At 34.9% G+C, this 21,033-nt stretch overlaps 2 protein-coding genes across 4 annotated transcripts in view; both read left to right on the top strand.

Annotated features, from left to right (window-relative positions):
* Window positions 1-13,160, top strand: part of Dyrk3 (Dual-specificity tyrosine phosphorylation-regulated kinase 3) — a 188,651-nt gene extending 175,491 nt beyond the window's left edge. The window contains exons 3-8 of one of the 3 annotated variants that reach the window (XM_068768755.1): window positions 159-344; window positions 4,399-4,501; window positions 4,770-5,022; window positions 7,108-7,237; window positions 8,967-9,085; window positions 10,000-13,160. In XM_068768755.1, coding sequence (XP_068624856.1) covers window positions 159-344; window positions 4,399-4,501; window positions 4,770-5,022 — 542 coding nt within the window. In that variant the 3' untranslated portion in view covers window positions 7,108-7,237; window positions 8,967-9,085; window positions 10,000-13,160. Of the gene's footprint in view, window positions 1-158; window positions 345-4,398; window positions 4,502-4,769; window positions 5,042-7,107; window positions 7,238-8,966; window positions 9,086-9,985 lie in introns of those variants that run through there. The other 2 variants (XM_068768756.1, XM_068768757.1) reach the window with 2 other exon arrangements.
* Window positions 13,161-16,710: 3,550 nt separating this feature from the next.
* The window catches only part of anne (anne boleyn), a 48,255-nt gene continuing 43,932 nt past the window's right edge, over window positions 16,711-21,033 (top strand). The window contains exon 1 of the mRNA XM_068768577.1: window positions 16,711-16,852. The gene's annotated coding sequence lies outside the window, so the exon portion shown is untranslated. The remainder of the gene's footprint in view (window positions 16,853-21,033) is intronic.

Genomic DNA, 21,033 nt, shown 5'->3' with positions numbered 1-21,033 from the left:
TGCGCGCGACGAGACGGGAGAAGTGTCGTGCTTTATTCCTTTACTGAGGCATGCTCTTTTTTCTCCACCCCTACCTCGCCGCTCTCTCCTCGAGTGTGGTAAAGCGGTACCGGTAGCATTATACAAATAGAAATATATGTCTTGGTCAAACATTTCAGGCTTCCCCTTACTCCCCGGCGAAGACGAAGCGGACCAAATGGCGTGCATCATCGAACTGCTAGGCATGCCGCCGCAGAAGCTGATAGAGCAGGGCAAACGATCCAAGAACTTTATCAGCAGCAAGGGCCTCCCGCGGTACTGCACCGCCACCACGCTCCCCGATGGAACTACGGTACTCAGTGGAGGTAAATGATTGTTTTTGGGAAATATTTTTCGCCTTTTATTCGATTTGTCTTTTGCAGTTCATTTCTTTTGTAGTTCATTTCTTTTGTTATAAAGTGTGTAACAAAGTAGTACTTAGATATTGTATATACTTTATTTGTCGGCTCATTTATATGATTGATATAATAAGTATACATCAAAAATTGTAAAGTTTGAATAAATACAACAAACTATTGAGTTTCGGCCTGGCTCCAAATATACATTAACTTGATATTTTAAGTTTGAATTAAATTATATATGTTATAAAGTTAATAACGGTGTGTAAAGCTAATTCACGAATGTGTGTTGACTAGAGCGTTCGTGTGGCATCCCGTACGGTCACGCCTATTTATATAGATATTGTCACAATGTTTACAAAAAATAATTCGTCTGCTGTCACCGTTCCTTTATAGATACGTCACGACTGCAGTGGCTGGGGCTTTCTGAATCACGAATTCCACACCCACTGCCGCATTTTTGGCATGAACCTAACAAAGTTATCGTCACGGTAAATAATAACATTGGTTAAGCCGATGATTCATGATGTCGCCGGTGAGATGTTGGGTAGTGTATGGGAAACTGATATCAATAGAGTTTCGCAGTTTCATTGATCCCAGAAAAAGGAAAAAGTGCTATACTGTGATGCTCTATTCTCAACAAACGCTGCCAATGGATAGGGTAAAGATTTATAATGGCTAAACCTTATCAGAATTGTAAGCAAACGTGTACTCACTTCAGCGATGATGGTGTCAATTAATACCGCCAGAAGGGTTACTTTATGAAAATAGGCCCTTTGAGGTAAGCCTTTCTTAATACACGACACCTTGTGTATCAAAACAATAGTGCATTACCATATCCGTATTGGACTGATTTTTGAACGATTTTTTACTAAATTATCAGACTAACTACACGAACCATTTGTTGCGTTAATGTGGTATACTTAAACTTAAGATTGTGTGATTTTGTGTTATAAACTCTATGTAAGACCACGACATACATACAACTAATAAGGTTAAAACTATTTCTGATTTCCTACGCCACTTCTACGAGCCCGAACCTATTCGAAGTTGTGGTATTTTTAGCTTCACAAATTCTAAATATTCGATAATATAAACAAAACAAAAACTAAGAGACGAATGGTATGAAAACCGAGGTCCTCCTTTGAGTGTTGTTGTGCCTAGTAAATCCATAGAGCGTCCGCCATAAAGACAATATTTTTGCAGCCAAAGCCGTAACTTCTAAAAGAATACTCGAGCTAAGTTGGTATAAAGATTTTTTTACCACCTCAAACTTGATGAAGCAGAAAAACTTGCTTTCGGGTGATCTATTTTATTACTGCTTATTTGGTATACTAAGATTATATAATTTTCATTTATTTATGTGATAACTGAAGAACCATTGTGATATGGTTTGCACCTATAATTCACGGCTGTTTAATAATTTTTGTCACTTCACATGACATACATACGTTTATGTTAAGACTATGATGAATATGGTGCTTTTCTTCTTACTTTTTATTCACCTTAGCCTCTTCCTTAATGTAAATGTATCAATATAAATTTTCATCAAGACGAACCTATCTTTAAAAAAAACACATGTACATTAATATGATATATATACATCTTTAGTGTTTATATATATGAAGATGGAAGGTGTATATCAAAAAAAAATGTTTCACGTTCGCAGAAAAGTGAACTACAAAAAGTTGAAATAAATTAAAATCTCACTGGGGCATGGTGATATAAATTATTATTGTTACGTACATTACGTTGACGTTCTAAAATAGACTAATTTAGACAAATACTAATGTCTGTCCCCGATCCGGTTACTTGTGTCGGAGGAACAAATTGCGCCAAAAACATTTTTATAATGTGTTTCCGCTCTACCTACCATTACTTAGAAGAAATGAATTAATATTGGTTAGACCTACATTTTAACATTAGAAGTGTAAAAAATACAACATTTTCTATGAAAAACGTGTTACTCTTGCAGTTGTTTTGAGTGCTGTTTTGGCAGAACTTACAAAAGGTTAAAACATAAATTAAGAGTAAAAAACTCAGACAAACAGGACATATTAAAAGCATTTTAGAAATTATTTCATAGTTTTTTTTTTATATAATATGTGATGGTAAATGTCTGCTGGGGAACTCTTTCCTACATTACAGGACAGTACTAGAGTTTTGAAATTAAAAAAATACGCAGCACCTTAAATACATAACCCTTTTGTTAATAATTGATATTCAGTGCAAACTCAAAAATTTTCAACTAGGAATCGATAACGTTTCTAGAAATCGAATTATCATCAGTTTGGATAAACGTCACAGTCCCTAGAAGAACAGACGAAAAAAATTCAACGCATTGTATTCGTATATTTTGTTAAAAAATTGAAAAATTACTTATTTAATAAACATTGAAATAGCCTGTTGGCGAACAAGTCATTTCCAAGGTGTGCTATCTTTTCTGAAATCATTTAGTGTATAAATTGTCTGGAATCCAATTGTAACATCATAGATAAACATTTCCCATAAAAGATTCACTAACTCGATGAAATCGAGTCTTAGATGTTCAATATATACTTCGGATATTTACATTGTGTATATTGCACATCAAAAGTATTATTTATTTACTTGTAAAATAATGTTCATGCACTTTTGTTAAACACAATGATGACACCTTTCACACGGCTGGTTGGAAAGGAATGCTAACACCAATGAGATATACGTTATGAAGCGACCAACTATGAGCAATAGAGCGCGTTTAATAAACAATCAGAGGCATTTAATGAAATGCTACACCGAATCAGACACAGTGCTCTCTCTAATGAGAATGTGTAATGGTGTATATACACTAGAGCGCACAAGCGATTTATGAGTTAGGTACTTCTGTAGGTGACTCTTAAAATCTTTCTATTCTACCTGAAGTACCAGTAGCCGCATCAGAAAGCCTAAATTACACACTATTGACAAAATTAGCTAATTGGGCACTTTGGTCCAATGAGTTGAAAGGTTCTTTCTTTTTTTGGAGGAAAGATATGAGAAAAAAGAATAGAAGTATCTTATAATAATAATAATGTGAATCTAGCGTCTTCCGATGATCTTAAAAAGATGATCTCCACCATTAAAGGCGGACATTGCGGTTGCCGCTTCACGGTGCCTACTTTTTTTTACCGCAAAAAGACATATAATCGCACAAAAATTATATGGAAAGATTAGTTAGAGTCTATATACCGTTGTAGTACAGTTATTTAAATGTAAAGATATAATTATTTCATACATGTCAAAAAATCGTATTGCGAAGCTGGGCTTTGAAGAAGTAATAGTCAATCGGTCTTGTTCAATTAGTAAAGTTTTTCAAAGTTCGTCCCGATCGATGTAGCGTATACGCAACGTTACGTTTGGCAATTCACCAAAAGAAGCGCAAAGCGAGCTTTATGAGCTATCGCGCAGACAACGGCGCGTCGCTTGTTTACGGGACGGCTGCTCAATTGTTACGTCTTGGGAGACAATAAACAGTGATTTAACAAGGCGAGCATGTAATAACCGGCCTGTACGGTGGAACGAACTGTACCGGACTGCGCAAGTATTATATGCGTCTCGTTATTAGGAGATTACTTCAGCATTTCAAATTGTTTTGTTTTTGGATTGCTGTTAGATCTGCAATAACAATAATATGAGGGCGTGGCTTATGAACTAGTAATCAGTGTATTACAAAAATGAGTGTTTTCCTAGTTGTAATTCAAGCATTCAGACAAAAAAAGTGAATACAGAAAAGGACACAGAATGAAAGATTACAGAAAATGTGCCTATTTAATAGAAAAAATAGCATATGAACTTGATGATAGTATTCTTACCGTTGAGTCTTAATATGAAAAACATAGGTAAATTCAATGTTAAAAGAAAGATATTTGACTAATAATTGTTTCTTCCCTCCGCAAACTATCAAGTATAACGTTAAAAGCATAGAAGTCCGAAACAAATTTGAATTTTTAAGGAGTTTTAACTAGTACAATTCACTAAATAAAAATACATTTCATTTCAGGTATGTCGAGAAGAGGTAAACCAAGAGGCCCGCCCGGGTCGAAAAGTTTTGTCACAGCTCTCAAAGGCTGCCAGGATAAATTCTTCATTGACTTTATAAGACGGTAAGTCCCTCGGACGCATTTTATTTTTAACCGCCGGAAAAGAACTATTATTTTAATGAATAATTATCATTAGCTATTAATACGAGCGTATTACAATTCTTTTTTAAAAGATTATCAAATGTGTAGTTTAACAACTCAATTTAGTGTCAGAGTTACATAACCTTTTAAGTACTACGACCTAGGCGCGTTACATTGGTTTTGGTAGCACTTTAGTCAAACTATGACTACAATAGGTGGTGTACTATATTCATCCGATCAAAAATTGCAGGTGCCTTGAATGGGAGCCAGAGAAGCGATTAACGCCTGCCCAAGCACTCCGGCACGCGTGGCTGCGACGCCGCCTGCCACGGCCGCCACACGACGACGAGCCGCACGCGCCGTCCCACGGCCAGACCCACGCACAGTCACACGCCCAAGCGCAGTCCCACGCCCACGGCCAGCCGCAGCCGCTGCCGCCCAACCACGTTAGTATAGCGCACCACGTCAAACGGCTCGCCCAGCCCAAGTGCACCGACAAATAGGTTTGTTTTGGTTACGCTTGTTTTGGTTTAGTTTTTCTTATTGAGCCAATTGTCGCTTGTCCAACTACCTCTTACGGTTTTTTAAACATTATGGGGATAAGAGTCTTTTCGCAAATCATATGTAAATTTAGAAAAAATCTTTCTGTCTGTATATAACTACCTAGTTTTAATGATATTATAAATATAAAAAATTAAGAGAACTTGGCAAGGTGGTGATAACGCATCCGCCATATAGCCATGATGTTGCACCTTCAAATTCTCACCTATTTTGATGTTTTAATAATTTCTTTATGCAGTGTTAGGCCAACATCAGAAGGGACTGCCAAAACTACTAGTCTCGTTTGATTATAAGTCTCAAAATCTCTACAGCAAAGCCATCATATCTTTATATACAAGATAATAAAAAGCCATGGAACTAAATGGCACCCATACAGTATTTTTAAAAGAAATTAAAAATTTTAAAGAAACTGTCTTCGATTTGTGTATAAAACGCGAAAGAGCTTTTCCCCCAAACCATTATAATTAAAAACGATGCAGTACTGACTTTTTAAAATTAGAATGCAGTTATATTAAGTAAAATTTAAAATCTATCGCAAGCGCCACAATGTCTCAATTATTTTATTAATTTGTTGCTATTTATTTTTATTTCAAATAAGTTTTAGTTTACTTCATTTCTACTAGTTTTAATGACAAAATTTTTTAGTAAACTATTTTGTTTTATCAAATACTGGGTGTATTTTATTGGTAATAATTTAAAATTGTGTATATATAATATTATCTATTTTTAATGAATAAATAATTTTTAAATATAATCTGCTATAAAATTGTAATAAATTATTATAACAACAATAAAAATTATAATTAGATAATAGTAAAATATTATTATAAGATCAAATTTGTACCTTAAAAAAATGTACAACGGTTTACTTTATGCCTATAGTAAAATGACAGAGGTTACATTACTTCATCACACAAAATTTTATTGTCTATATCATCATATGTATACAAAATGATTGATAACATGGAGATGTAAAAACATTAAATGGATGAATTTATAAATATTTCTCTTTTTAGCAGGAATCCTTAAAGCTTTTTTCACCTATTTCCAATCACTTTGTATAAAACTATGTAACTCTTCTAGAATGCTATGTTATAGTCCAGGGGTGGCAAAGCTGTTTGATAGTGCGAGCCAATTTCGGAATTTGAAATTTTTTGCAAGCCGCAATTAAATGCGCATTTAAAACACGCAATAGAATGTTTTCAGAAAAATCATATTTATGGAAATTATTTAAACTTAAGTACAAAATATGTGTATTGAAGTTATATATAATGGCACACATATATGACAGAATTCCTAATAATACTTAAGATGCCGGATTAATTAGAACCAAAAATAATTGTTCAAAGAGTCGCATGTGGTCGCAAGCCGCAGTTTGGCCACCTCTGCTATAGACCAATAACTTCTGGCAGTTCAGTTTGCAAGACGCATAGTAAATAATGGTTGCTTTTAATATACTATAATCCAAATCTAAAAAACGCTTTTTCGTACAATATTATCATTATCTCATTTATTATTTCTCTTACCATTTAAATATAGATAGTGTTACTCCTTATCCATACATTAATTGATAGCGAATGTGCTATACATTCACCACGTAAATTGTTTACACCTATAACGGATCACTTACTTATAGATTTTTGTGGTAAAGTAATGTGTATCTCTTCTACGTTTAAATGTCATTGCAAACAGATAACATATGTAGCGTTCATGCCGCGAATTGCTGGCCACAATGTTTTATTAAAGTTAATCACTCTTGTGCGTTCAAATTAAAATTCAAACTGTGATTTGAATTCTGACGCCATCAGTAGTGTGGTCTCTGCCATTTCGTTCGTTGTGATGTGAATATACCAACTCGATCCAACTTCTGACACGACATTCCTATTCTCCAACCTCACCTTTAAGGAAAAGATACGTGCTCGGGTGGCAATTCACTTCCGCCCGCTAATCGCGGTTTATATAAAATGCTATATAACTGTTTCCAAACGAGTAATTGTGTATAGATATGGTTTTTCTGTTGCCGGCAGTCGGGCGGTGCGGGGGGCGGCGCGGGGGGTGCTGCAGCGGCGGGGGCGGGGGGCGTTGGCGGTCGAGGGGGCTCGCTGCGCACGCCACTCGCGCGCACACCGGTCACCTTCAACGCGTCGCAAGTCGCAAGTAGGTATCACTTTCAAATATCCGTTGCCGGTAGAAGCAATCGTTAAAAGTACTTATTTAATGAAGAGCAAAGTATGTCATATGTTGCTCCTCCAAACCCGATAGCGTTAACGTTAGAGGCGTATGTGAGAATGAACCAGTGCACGTACATTAAGAACAGTGGTGCTTGTGATAATTCTGCGTGAATTTTATGAAGAGTAGAGGACTCCGACTATAACTTAAGTCAAGGCATAAGGGCATACTACAGCATAGTGCTAAAGGATTCCCGTAGTTAGAACAATCTTCGAAAGAAGATCATGGACTTTTAGCTGGTAGAAATACAGCATAACACTTTCGTTGTCCCTTCAGCAAAATTATGTCACGACTAAGAATTTCTGTTAGGGAAAATATTAAACGTAGTAACGCAGCAAAGCGATACTCAACCTGTAAACCTTTATGAATGTCATATAGCTTATATATCTACCTCACCAAAAAGGCAAACCTATTCTTGGCTTTTTATAAAAAAAAAACTAACTTAATAAAAATATTTTTTCGAGTATGCAACGCTTTATGGCGATCGACAACAACGATGATCACATGGTGTTATATAGCTTTAAAAAATCCAAAAATTTGCATAACACTACATTACGCTTGTTACATCAGAACTTATTTTACTGCTACCGAAACCGCTGTACCGCGCGATAAATATGCGCGCAGCGAGACGGGGGAGAGTATCGGTCGCTTTATTCCGTCAGTTCACTTTCAACTCTTGCGGTGGCGCTCCTGCTCGATATAAAACCTTGACATTCATGCGTGGGGGTCGACATGAATAGATAATAAATAGTAATCGAACCGATCTCATTTCGGGCGCTCTGTTATCAGAATATTAAACAACCGCTTAATTTATAGGAATAACTATAGTACATTTATTACATACAATAGATAGAACTAATTGAATACTACGTAAAAACTAAGATAAAAACGGAACAAAAAAGACTAATAAAAAATAACTAAATTAGACGAACTTTGTACAAAGTTATAACAATTAATCTAATCAAATTAAAAATCGCAGCTAATGAAACTATTTGCAAAATTAAATAAGGAAGCATGGAAGTAAACAATATTTGGAATTTTAATAAATGGCGGATTGTTTCGGACGGCATAGTGTCGACACGTGTGTTAATGCTTGTGTATTTACTAAAACATTATAGCAACTGAACTTACTAAACATTTATCCCCTGTAAACCAAATACTTGATATGTGGTAAATACGTAAAAAGGCCGTTTATAAAATATGTCATCTGAAGCAAGTGGTGGCCCCGCGGACTAAGACTTGTGATCGTAGGTCGCGGGTTCGATTCCCGTGATACAGTCTTATATATAATTTACACTTTCTGCCTTCATTATGTAGGGTTGACAGTTTCCAAAGGATGGGCAGCAGTATCCTCTGCATACAATACAACACTGTGATCGTCAAACCGCCTGTCACGCCTGGTGATTATGGTATATCCTGCCATAGATATCTTTGCGGGAGGCCTATGCCTTGCAGTGGGCGTCTATGGGCTGAAATGATCAACGACGAGATATCCAAGAGTTTTTTTTTTTAATATTCTGAGATATCTTTGGTGACTCATAAGTCCTTTCGTGTCACCCTTTGTCACAATAAGCGATCATACCCTCCTTTCAGAGCAAACGTATTTTATGACAGACCCCTAAAGTTGATTTTATCGTTAAATTATTTTGTTGTATAGAGGCGAAACTGCAAGCTGCTCTGTCGGAGGAGAGTGGGTCGGGGCGCTACTGGGCGGCCAAGCTACCGCACCTGCCTGCGCCCTCCTAGCGCCCGCCCTCCGCCCGCCGCCTCGCCAAGGTTTCTTACTGCACTTCTACCTTGATTTATTTCAAATGATTGTAACATTAGCCAGATAGGTCGAGCAGCCGACTAAGTCGAGATTCGGCTCTCTCTGGTGCCCTTGAGTCGAAACGCTAAGCGAGTATTATCCACAAGTGAATGCCTAAGCAGAGGTCAATTCGAGGGGGGCCTTTGTTCCTAGTTACTCCATGAAGCATTCACAGAGTGGATCTAAGAGCTTCCCAATCCTATGACACTTTAGAAAGCCCGAAACGAGACTCCACCGGGAGGTCGAGCTTCGTTACCGTTAAAAGATTAAATTAACCACGGAATTTGTAAATGGAACATGGATAGTAGTGTACATATTAAAGTCTAGTACCTTGACATTACTTGGCCTGGATCTTGGTCTATACTACGATATAATAAAACATGCAAATATCACCGATCTATAGCGCACCTTATACACTCTGAAGGTAACATAATTGATAATTGGCTATAGGTTTAAAAATTTAGTGCTTTTTGTTATCTTATTGTTACAATTGATTTTTATATAGAGTGTAACAAATATTAATTGACAGCAAATGTCCTACACTTATACCCATTTAAAGCTTTTACACGTCTAACCAACCATCCTTTATTTTGATTTTTCACAGGGGCAACGTGAATAAAACGTCTATAACGTAACTATACTTTCGGTAGTAGGCCAATATATATCTGTAGCAACAGCAGGGGCTTACTAATTCACATATAAACGCGGAACAATGCGGTGCAGCGAACAAGTTTGGGTGACGTGCTTTGTCGACCTTCGCCGCCTTCGTCCTGTTAACGCTTATTTATTGTTAATTTGTTGTGACGCTGTTAGGAGCTAATATTACTATAATTTGAATCAAATTTAGATAATAATTAGTAGTTAAACAGCTCTTATTTTTCAGGTGTCGTCTTTGGAAGCGCCGCGGCGACCCCACGCGGCGGGCCCCGCTCGCCTCGAGCTCGAACGGCGCAGCCTCGACCTCGAGCGTGAACTGCGCGCCGAGCGCGACTCGGACGCCTCACTCGACGAGCGCGACCACCTCGTCTGATGCCCCTCGCCACGCGCCCACCATACCCCCCGACCCGCCAAAGCCCTCCACAACGCCGACGCACCGAACACCTCCGGCTGTGTCGATCATGTCGACTCCGCCTTCGCCCCCCGCTCTGCATGCTGAGGCCCCCTGGCTTCACTCGCCTTGGTGCGGCTCCGTATGCTGTGCACTACGGCTCTAGCGGACGGACATCGACTGTTGTCCTCATCAGTTGCAAATCTGTTGTTTGTACCAGTTTACTTGAACTTTGTGAGTGAAACATACAAATGGATTTCGACTATGCCATCTGTTCATCATTAGACAAAAAAAAAGTTTTTTTTTCAAGCAATAGCAGTTGTGATTACCATAGGAAGTACATACGCAAGTACAATTTTGATCACGAGGATGCAACTTGGCCACAGCGACAGTTCGTGTTCGGCAGCATTGGTGCTAATGAAAGCGACGCGTGCAGCGCCTGCCAACTGCCTCGCCCTGATTCGTAGTTATATCGAAATGGACGGTTGTAAGCAGATGACGTTATATGTACAAATTAATTTCAACTATTTGAAATGTGTCTGTTACGCCAAAAAATTTCCGATTTCGTTTTATGTTCTATTATCGATGTAATTTTGTTTAACGTGTGTGTATGTATCAATGTCGATTCAAAGGAATCTATGGGTAGCGAGTGTATGCAGAGTGTACAAGGCACAATAATGTTTATGTTCCTACATAGCGTAGTGTGTCAGCGGCGAGGCAGTGGGGGGCAGCGCCCGGCGACGGAGTCCAGTTGAGTGCGTAGCGGCGTTATTGATCTCAATAAATAAAATAAAGACTTGGTAATGTAATGCGGACGTTTAGTGGAATTGTGCGAGTAACCTGACTTGTTTTACTGTTTTCTATGTTCGTATACGTATTAATTAAGAGTACGTGCGTTCAAAGTCGAATGTGTCGTTTAGTGCCTGCTAAGTCCGGTTTAGTGTATAGGAAATCTCGACCACTGTTTAAGGGAGCTCTTTGAAACATTTTATCGAATGACGACTACGTAGATTTCGAGAGCTGAATTTTCATGACGCCAATCACTCGCTTCATAGATGCGTTCGATTTGAATTCGCAGAATCTTGCACCCACCGACACAAGATTTTGACTGAATTGTTTTTCCACGCGTATCTTATGTTTAATGCTCCGTGGTGATCGGCGTCGTAGACTAATGTAATTTTTTTTCTTTAAAAATTCTCTCTCGAAAGAAACATAGATTTAAACGAACTGAACTATTGATGTGTGTGTAATGAGCTAATGAGGATTTTTCTACAAAATCATCTCGTCATTTTTTTAATTATTATTTGATAGTTCGTTTCTAAGATACTTTCTGTAATTAGTTAATTTCTCTCAAGTGATATAGTTATGTTGTAATTGCGATGGAATGGTGACCTTATAATCGGAATTCTTAAAGGACTTAAGGGTAGTTATTTACAAGGCCTTTTAAGCTAGTTAAGGAGCTAAGCTATGCGATTTTTTAATGGATATAGCATAGTGGATGTTGTGATCAGTTGAAGGTTTTTACAGTGGATGTAGACGCGATAGTAGAATTATACCTACATGTAATGTATACATGGTCATTGTATATGGAGAGCTACAACTCATAGCATAGCATTATAAGTACATTTTTTTTTGTAATCCAGCTATATTTCATTTTACTACTTAACTACAAATGGTTCCTTGTACGATAAAGTTCAAACATATCCGATCTTACCAACGATTATTCAGAATATTCTAGAATATGCCAGTTGGTGTTATCGCTTTGTAATTCGAAATTTATGCTACGTTTGTCAAATTCATAATACACACGTGGACTAGGCACATTATATGGAAATTACGATTTACTTTCCGCATTTTACCAAGTGTCATAGAGTACAGAATCAGAATTCTTCCATTAAAATGTAGTGTATAAATAATGTTGCGTAGCATAATTAATGTGTCTAGTCCCTTATTATTTCCCGTGCAATATGTTTGAAATTTATTATTTTGTCTTCCTGATATTTGTAACATTTGCAAAAGGCCTATTGTTATGTGTATCATCGACATGAATGCATTTTTATTTTTTTAGTTTTATAATTTTTTTTCTATGTAAAATACAATACATATTATAATTTACAAATGAATAATTGAATAAATATTATTGTTGTATTATCATGCTTTATTGTAACGGGTTGACAATGCTTAACGTGTAACTGAAGTGTAATAATGATTGATTATGATAAATAAATGACAACATTTCGTAAAGTATTACATAATGAAATTTTTAATTAAATATTGTTGATTCAAGTTCTAAATAAATGAAATAATTAAAGTTTTCTGTGGCTCGCGAGTAGAATTTTTATTTAATAAATAGAGAAAGAAATTAAAATTTTTGTTGCAAGTTTAAGCATTTTAACTTTGAAAGTATTTTATTCTACAACAGTATCACATTATACTCAAATTAAGCATTTTTATCAATATGTATAAGATGACTGCCTTTCGTATATTGTTATGCTCAATAGTTTAATATTATCCGGACTAGGTTACGGATATCTGGCTTATTTTTTTTACCCGAGTAGCGGTTTAAGGTATTTAGTCAATTATTGTATAGTTTGTTTCTTAATTGAAAAAGCCGGGGGCTGAGTCAATTCGCATTTCAGCCTAACCCTTTGTATTGTGATAGTTCGTCTCACATTTTGCGATCTTTGCATATTTCGTTCTGAACTGCATGTCTCCCTCGAGCTGTCGACTTGGCATCGATCAGTATTACGTCATCATTCAATCATCAACTCGTGCTAACTGCCAAGTAATGTTAAGCCATAAGTCTCATTTTGCTATATCACAATTTACGTATAGCAGCCGTAGTTATTACTTACGATTCGCTTTTGTTCGACCGCTGCATTTCTCTTTATAACTAGTTATTTTATAAAGCGTTGTGTTCTCATTTTGTATGTAAAGCTGGTGTTTCACGTCTTGAAACGCGTAGCGACATGTGAATACTATACAATTTAAATAAATGAATTATATAAATAATGACTTTATGTTTATTATTTTATACCCAACACCACATAAGTTTATAGAATATTTTCATAGAGGAATAAATTCAGTACATTTTCAGAATTTTTTCCTTTATAATCAACAAACATTTTTTTAACTGATTTCAATTTTTAATCGCTGTTTCACCAGTAAAACTTTCGTTTGCGACAACTTATATAGACAGCTTACTTGAAAACACAAGCCACCTAAGTATGGCCATAAAATTTAGTAATAGTAAACATGCGGTTGACTGCGGTTGCATTTGAAAGGTTACATATAAACTACCAAGCTATGCAGTACCTTTTAATAAAAGTTAAATTTAACATGGTTTTAACACAGCTGGACATAAGTTTCCCCCATAAAATTCCTAATAAGATAATCTGATTGGAAGTCGCTTACATCCAGCGTATTTCGAAGATGGTAACAAAGTCATCTGTCCAAATTGTGTGCAATATACTAGCCGCTTGCTGGTCCGTGGTTTCCGCTCCAAAATGTTAAAGATCCAGCGGCCGACAGTTTTGCATTTTATGTAGATACCTTTTTTTTAATCCAAAAAAAGTCAAAAGGTTCTTGCTTCTTTTAGTTATTTTACGGTTTTAAATAAACTTCATTAATAAATTACAATTAAGTTACACTTCAGTGTATGTTCGTTTGATATTAAAAATATGTCATCATTAACATCTTCATTTTAGGTGTAAGATGTTTATGGTTAGACATGGGCATCGCTCAGATTTCTGGTACGAAAAGTTGGAAGGGAATAGCCTTCAGCGTCATCCGACAACCTTATCAAAGTCTTCTTTCCACCTTATGGATTGAAGTCCTACGCTGCTCTTGTCTGTCAGCAGCCATGATTTCTGCGAGCGATGTGAGCGGCCAATTGCCACTTGAAGTTTTTAATATTTATACCTTTTATTGGAATCCAGAACAAAAGAATTTTTTGGGTGTCACAAAGAAACGTTAATAGTCACGGTACCCTTCAGTATATATCCTTTTGGTGTGCAAAAATATATGTAGATTATATCTATTTTATATAGAAATTACAAAATATTTTTATTTTGTATGAATTCGGTCATTACGGAGTTTGCACCGCATGCACGTTTCATTAATGGTTTTTTTTTTAAATATATTAGAATATTTTTTTAGTCACACATCGACTATCTTAATCTTTAAGTTCTACAAAACATCTGCTCTGCAAATTGGTATTAGATATTTGTTTTGAAGTAAATCTCAATTTCCATTTTGAACACCTGTCATAACAAGAAGACCAAAACGCAACAATTACCCACATCACTTACCAACACTAAAATACATTAGAAGGGCTCACTCCAAACATCTGCAACAGTTTAATCATCAAATTACGGTCATGATTGCGCGCGCGCACACACACACACAAACGCGCGTGCGCGCGAACACAAGCACGCACGCACGCACACATATATATATACATACATACATATTTTAGAACGCTTAGTGAAAGGTATAGGTTTTCCCAAAGATATTTATATAGGCGATATACCGCTGGAAACTTGCTAATAAGCAGTGGCAATCCTTCATAATTAATGCACAAACTGTGGATTATATAAGATTGTATCCCGGAAATCGGATCCGCAACCCACGATCGCAAGTCTTAGTCCTCTACCACTAGATTACCTCTGCTAATAGTAAATAGTACTTATAAAAATACTAAAACTACACTATATTACTTAAGCGAGTATAAATAATTAACGAACTTGAAAAAATTTAAACTTTGATTGAAACATACAATAATGAATGCTCTGTCCAGTACATACTTGTACAAGCTGTTTTACAGTTATTTCTGAGTAAGTAAAGGCAGTAATGATAAGTAATGTTGCAGAAAGAGGCAGCAAATAAAGAGCATCTCAACTCTTGGTGCTGAGCGGCAAAACAGAAGATCAAGGATACAACATTTCATCTGTCACAATAAGATTGCTTTTGACGGCGGAAAAACTTTAAGTTAAGTATCAATGGTCAACAAACGGCAGTTCTCTCACTAGACAGGTATATGTCTAGAAGAAAATAAAAATGATGAATCTTAAAACCGAAAACACTGAGATGTTATCTGTCTTTAATACGATTTTACAATAAACATTTTAAGGAATAGGTCGTAGTCAACAATAAATTCCCTGCTTTTCTGTATGAGCTGCTTAATATTTATTATCTGCTCGAGTGTTGCCTTTGATAAACCTGTTTGTTCTTTAGCAATGAGTCCAGAAATGTTATATTCAAGTCGCTTGTTAATTACGTGAAAAAGTAATTACATTAATTGCATGAGATGTTGTGAAATGGTGCGACAGTTCTAACACTTTAGTACCAAAGCTTTTTTGTGTATTACAATAATTTCCATCCAATACATCAACTACAGTCCTTTTCGCCAGACTTTTTTTACATACGACGTGAAGAACCTTTATGCCTCTCTCATTGAGACTGCTATAAAAGCTGAAATTCCATCACCACCAACAGCCTTTGGTCTCAAGCGCTCAATAGGTACTTTTTCAACAAAGAAGTCTGATTCTTTGTCTTTATAGTCTAAACATTAAAAATAATTATAGGATTTTCTGTACAGGTTTCAACTGTATTGTCGCCACCTTTCCAATATCCAAAGTTTTTTCCAAAATTTCTACGAAAATGCCGGAATACCGGAAACATAATCAACTTTTCATACATAAGACTCGACTACATCGAATATGTTTCTATGGGTAATGTATACGCTTTCAGAATAGTATCCAGGGTGATGTTCAGAAAGTTCCTAATTGTATATTCTTTTTAAAAAAATTAATAATCCTACAAAAGAGAAGATGCTAAGCAACTATGAGGTACGCGAGGCATTTAACATCCGAACAAGCGGTAGACCCGCTTTTTACGTTAATAGGAGGTGTAAGCCATTCTAAATTGAATTAAAAAATATGTAACTTTGAATATTATTTTAACTCATTTTTATGATGTTTCTAGAAATCTTAATTAAAAGACAATTTTTAAATCCAATTACGATTGCGATAGAACGCGAGTCGATGATCTACATAGCAGGACAGCTCTACTTGGCGGGGTACTTCCCATATTACGTTAGTCCAAACGCGGTCACTGCTCGGAAACAGGTTGCAAGTGAAATTCCTGTAAATATTGTTATAATTTTTGTCTTATACTTATTAAAAACTACCTCTTAATAATTAATATCAAATTGCCGTACTTTATAAATCAAGAATATCATAAAACAAAAAAGGTCTTTGGCAATCATCTTCGAACTACCAAAAATATTACAAATATCTTTGAATATCACATTCATTGATAAAAAAATGGTCACTGGTTTTTACTTATACATTCTAAGACAAATTTAACCATCATTAGCTTTTTAATAACAAAATACCATATTAATAATTAATATAGATCCTACTTTTCAAACAAAATATACCATTTTAAACAAAATAATTTGAAAATTTACATTGTGTTTTACAACTTTTCTTGTATATTTATGTATCACAGCATTAACTGTATTTCGCCAGAGGCGACGAAGAACAAACAGCGCATGCGTCAGTTCACAGTTGTATTCACCTCGATATTGCCGCGTCCGCTCAGCTGTCAATTTGCGCGCTAAATAAAAACCGCGGGTTTTTTTTTAATTTTTTTTGTGGAAAAATGTCGCAGTGAATATTGAAAGGTACGTCGTAATCTGGATGTTGGTATTATACTGTTAAGTTTATCTTTACACTTATTCGCTTAGAAATATTTGCTCCAATATTTTTTGAGCGTTACATTAACTGTGATTATAATCTCGATTCGCGTTATGATTAAACTAAGTTTATTATAAAATAGAAACTAAGTTTTTTTTTCTAATCAGTTATACAATAAGCTTCTGCTTAAACAGTATTTGGAAGTTTCTTTTTAATAAATCTTAGAAAAACTTTAGCATAGTAATAATACTGGCCATTATAAAAAATTTACCTCAAGGTTACTTGTCAGAAAATGCTGCGGAATAGGACCGTGATTAGCACCAAAACTTTTTAAAGAGACATTGCATTCTCCATCGTGTAAACGTACCGCTTATCTGTTTAATTTCTAATAATGTGGATATAATATTATACTTCATCAATTGATCGATGATTTTGCATAATCCGATTTCTCTTTTTGACTTCTTAATATTTTAAATTTCAAAACATAAACTTCTTCATAAATTTATACTACAAGTATAGTCAATTTAATAAAAATTAATATTACTATAATTCATTTAAGTTGTAATTATTATTATCACCTACAAAAAACTAATAACAAAAAAACGCTTTCGTTATCTTTACATCATGAATTCAATCATTAACTTGGTATAAAAAATTGTATGTATTTCTTACAAACGGTTTTAAACTGTTTGTAAAAGTGGACATCACCAAATACAAATTAATGAATTAAACAACATGTATTCATTCACTTTTTTACCTAATTTCACAAAGTAACAAATACACAAAATACATTAAATAAAATAAAAATATATGTATTATTAAGATGATTCTCTAAGATATTCTTGTCGTGAGAAATAAAGAAATATGATTGTTTCGATTTTCAAAATATTAATTTTATTTAAAATATTCCATGTAATCTTACGAGTATTTATTACTGAGGTGATTTTAATTTTAAATAAAATATAACCTCGTTAGAAACTGCATGCTACTTTAACGAACTAGGTGATTAAAAAGATTTTAAATTCATCAGAATGCGACAGCCAAGGCGTAAACCTGATGTACAGTCGATTAATTTTAACAGCGACGAAAACCAAAACAAGTTTTTAGAACGTTTGTCGTCAATAACTGAAAAGAACCCGTTGACTAACTCGTAATTAATAATAAATGTATATATTTTTTGCTTCACGAAGTTAAACGATAACATTCATATGACCTGAAAATTTAAATAAGCTAAGAAAAATATTAAGTTTATAATTCACTTGTTAACTTATTATTTGTAATGCGTATTATGCATAACAGATTTTTTGGCATTTTGATATTATTTAATTTTAATTCATTTTGTTATTATTATTCATTTATAGTTCAATTTTTATGTAATTTTATTATTTTAATTATTTATTACGTCTCTGATCTGTTTTGTTTGTTCTATGTAACCAACGGAGGTCTATTAGTGATATTTATATGTATAATAGTGCATCCTTATTTCATTCGGTCATACCGTACCTTGAGATCGTCTTTATCGATGTTAAAGATTCTTAAGGAAAAAAATATAATTTCCAGTGAACCTTGCAATACCGATAAAAAGTACCAACAATCGTCAAGTGTTTGAAGCACCAATATTAAAAATCCACGTTTTTTCACACGGCTATTGTATATCTCTTGATCTCGTTGGAAAAGCATTAACTTTTTTATTTACACACCAGGACATTATTCACAGAGAAAAATGAAAACGTTGTTTGATTTATAATTAAATTGAAACTTCATTTTATTAATGTACGTAAACATCTTTATGTATTGTAAACCATTCATGCATGTACAATATTACTGAGCTACTTTAAAATGGTATTTACTTAACAAATTCGCGCCACTACATCGTTTCTGCGCGGGTTCAGTTACATCCTCTGTCAATTAGAACACGCTCTCATATATTTGTATCGTGTACATTTACAGAACCAAACAAGTTTTACCCGTGCCATAGGAATTAACTGCAAAACCTTATAACTTTTATAAAACATATTGGTGTCTGCAGAAGACATATGGTTAAAATATAACTGTATTAATCCTTAAAATCATTCGACAATTTAACTAGATAGTTTAACGTAATTATGTATAGTATTTTCCAATGTTGTGATAATATAGGATTTTATAAGTGCATTTAGAGATAGGGTTCAAGTGAGTTTTCCGTTTATATGAATCACGTTTAATGATTAATTATTTATGACTGCAATCATCGTTTCAGTTGTATGTCGTATATGTTACAGCTCATACAAACCCCACTCATAGATTTCTTTTCCATTAGCTTTTTTCTCTAATTTCCTCTCGTACTCTCTACAATGTAAACATGGATCTCCTTTGCAAAAAATATTTTTTTCACGGAATCTTTTATTTACATTCGCATCTTACATCCTTCATAATGTCTACCATTCGTTCTCCTTTCTCCCCTTGACATTATCGTTCATTCCATCCCTTTCTTTTCCATACATAAGTACATCGTCTCACTTTCATCGCCCTTTCCATTAGTTGGAAGCGATCTGCGTCCAGCGTCTTCTAATGGTCTCAACAAGGTCACCTGTCCTTTCCTTAATGGTGGACTTCCTACGCCGAGCTTGCTGGTCCAATCTTAAATCTCCAACGGCCAACTGTTCTGCGCGCTAATCGCCTTCCTCCTACCACTGCAATTTGCCATCGAGAGGTGTACTTCTTTCTTTACATATTTTTGGCATTTCAATTCATTGGTGTACGAGTGTATAAGAAATCCAGCCAGCACTCCATCTGTTACTACAATATGTATGTTTAAATGTTGTCCTTTTTTACCTGATTTACACTGAGGCCTAAGTGCAGATTTCGCGGGTTCGAGTAAGTAGGGCGCAGAAGGCGTTTTACCTCATTAAGGACAGCAAAACTCGAAGGCTCCCTGGGGAGCTTCACCTCAGGCCGGTACATGTTACAGTTTTTACTTACAGTTTATATTATATTATTATACTTACATTTTCAACATATTGGAAAGCCGCTAAGTTATTAGATCTCTTAGGCGGTTATTTAAATATATGCTGGTAAATGTTATTGTAGGTAATTCCCCTGAATGAGTTTGATTCATACCGGGAGAGTGTGATATAAAGTTTCGTAAAAGTGTTAAGTCGTATCGATTTGGATACGGGGAAAAACTTTTAGATTTCACGAAAGACTATATAATCTTTGTTGAGGTGGAATTAAAAGTAATAATTCTCTAAAATATAATCCATTCGCTATTTTTATTTTATTTTATTAGATCACAGTTGTGAGAAGCCTTTTTATTTTTTTTTCACTCTAGCATTATTTACGTTAAAAATATTACAGCAACCTAGGAAGAAATCAATAACGATTTCGACCTTGATTCTTGTTTATTATTAAATAGCTTTAATAATAATAACTGTTTATTAAACTATACTATAATGGTTTATTATATATCTAAAAGCAAACAATAAAAGCATTTATCCAAACAAAAAAGGTAATTGTAATTAAAATTATTTTATTTGTTTGTCTTTCTACGTTAACACGTCTGTAGGCTATATTTGTTTCTGATTTATAGGACTACGAACTTGTCTGGCTCGTATAAAATTATTTTTACTAGCAGATAGGCTGTATTTTGAGAGCTATTATTTATTCTGTTTAATGATCGTTCATGAAGGTAACATTCAAGGTTGAATAACCCATTTGCAATTTGTGTATGCCACATTGTGTCCAAAATCAATGCATTTAGAAATAATAATTAACGTCATGGTAATATGGTTACATAAACCGTTTTCGAAGTTTGGATTATTGCGTATTAAAATTAATTATTGTTTATTACTTGCCTCTGCAGTCTTTCTACTGTCAAAGTTGTTAGTCAGCCTCTCGCACACCAATAGAAAAAACAATATTAACATAATATATTTTGAAGTTTCAAAGTTCAAGGTCAAAGATGTTGGAAATTGGTACAAAATCTTTAAGGCTATTTGTTGAGTTAAATGTGTTATACATTCACTCCTTTTAAGCTTTTTAAGCTACGCCTGTTACCAATCAGTCAATCACCTATATAGTCTGATACAAGCATCATTGTTTTGTTGTATCTCAAAAGTTAGGGTAGCACTATATTGTTGTGAGTGAGGGGGATTACGTTCATTAGGTGAACGCCTAACCCGATTAGTCA

This window comes from Battus philenor, unplaced genomic scaffold (genome assembly GCF_028537555.1).
Source record: "Battus philenor isolate CCGP_79_NKW_IND1 unplaced genomic scaffold, ilBatPhil1.0.hap1 SCAF_26, whole genome shotgun sequence".
Lineage (NCBI taxonomy): Eukaryota > Metazoa > Arthropoda > Insecta > Lepidoptera > Papilionidae > Battus > Battus philenor.
This window is presented reverse-complemented; position numbering and strand designations above follow the sequence as displayed.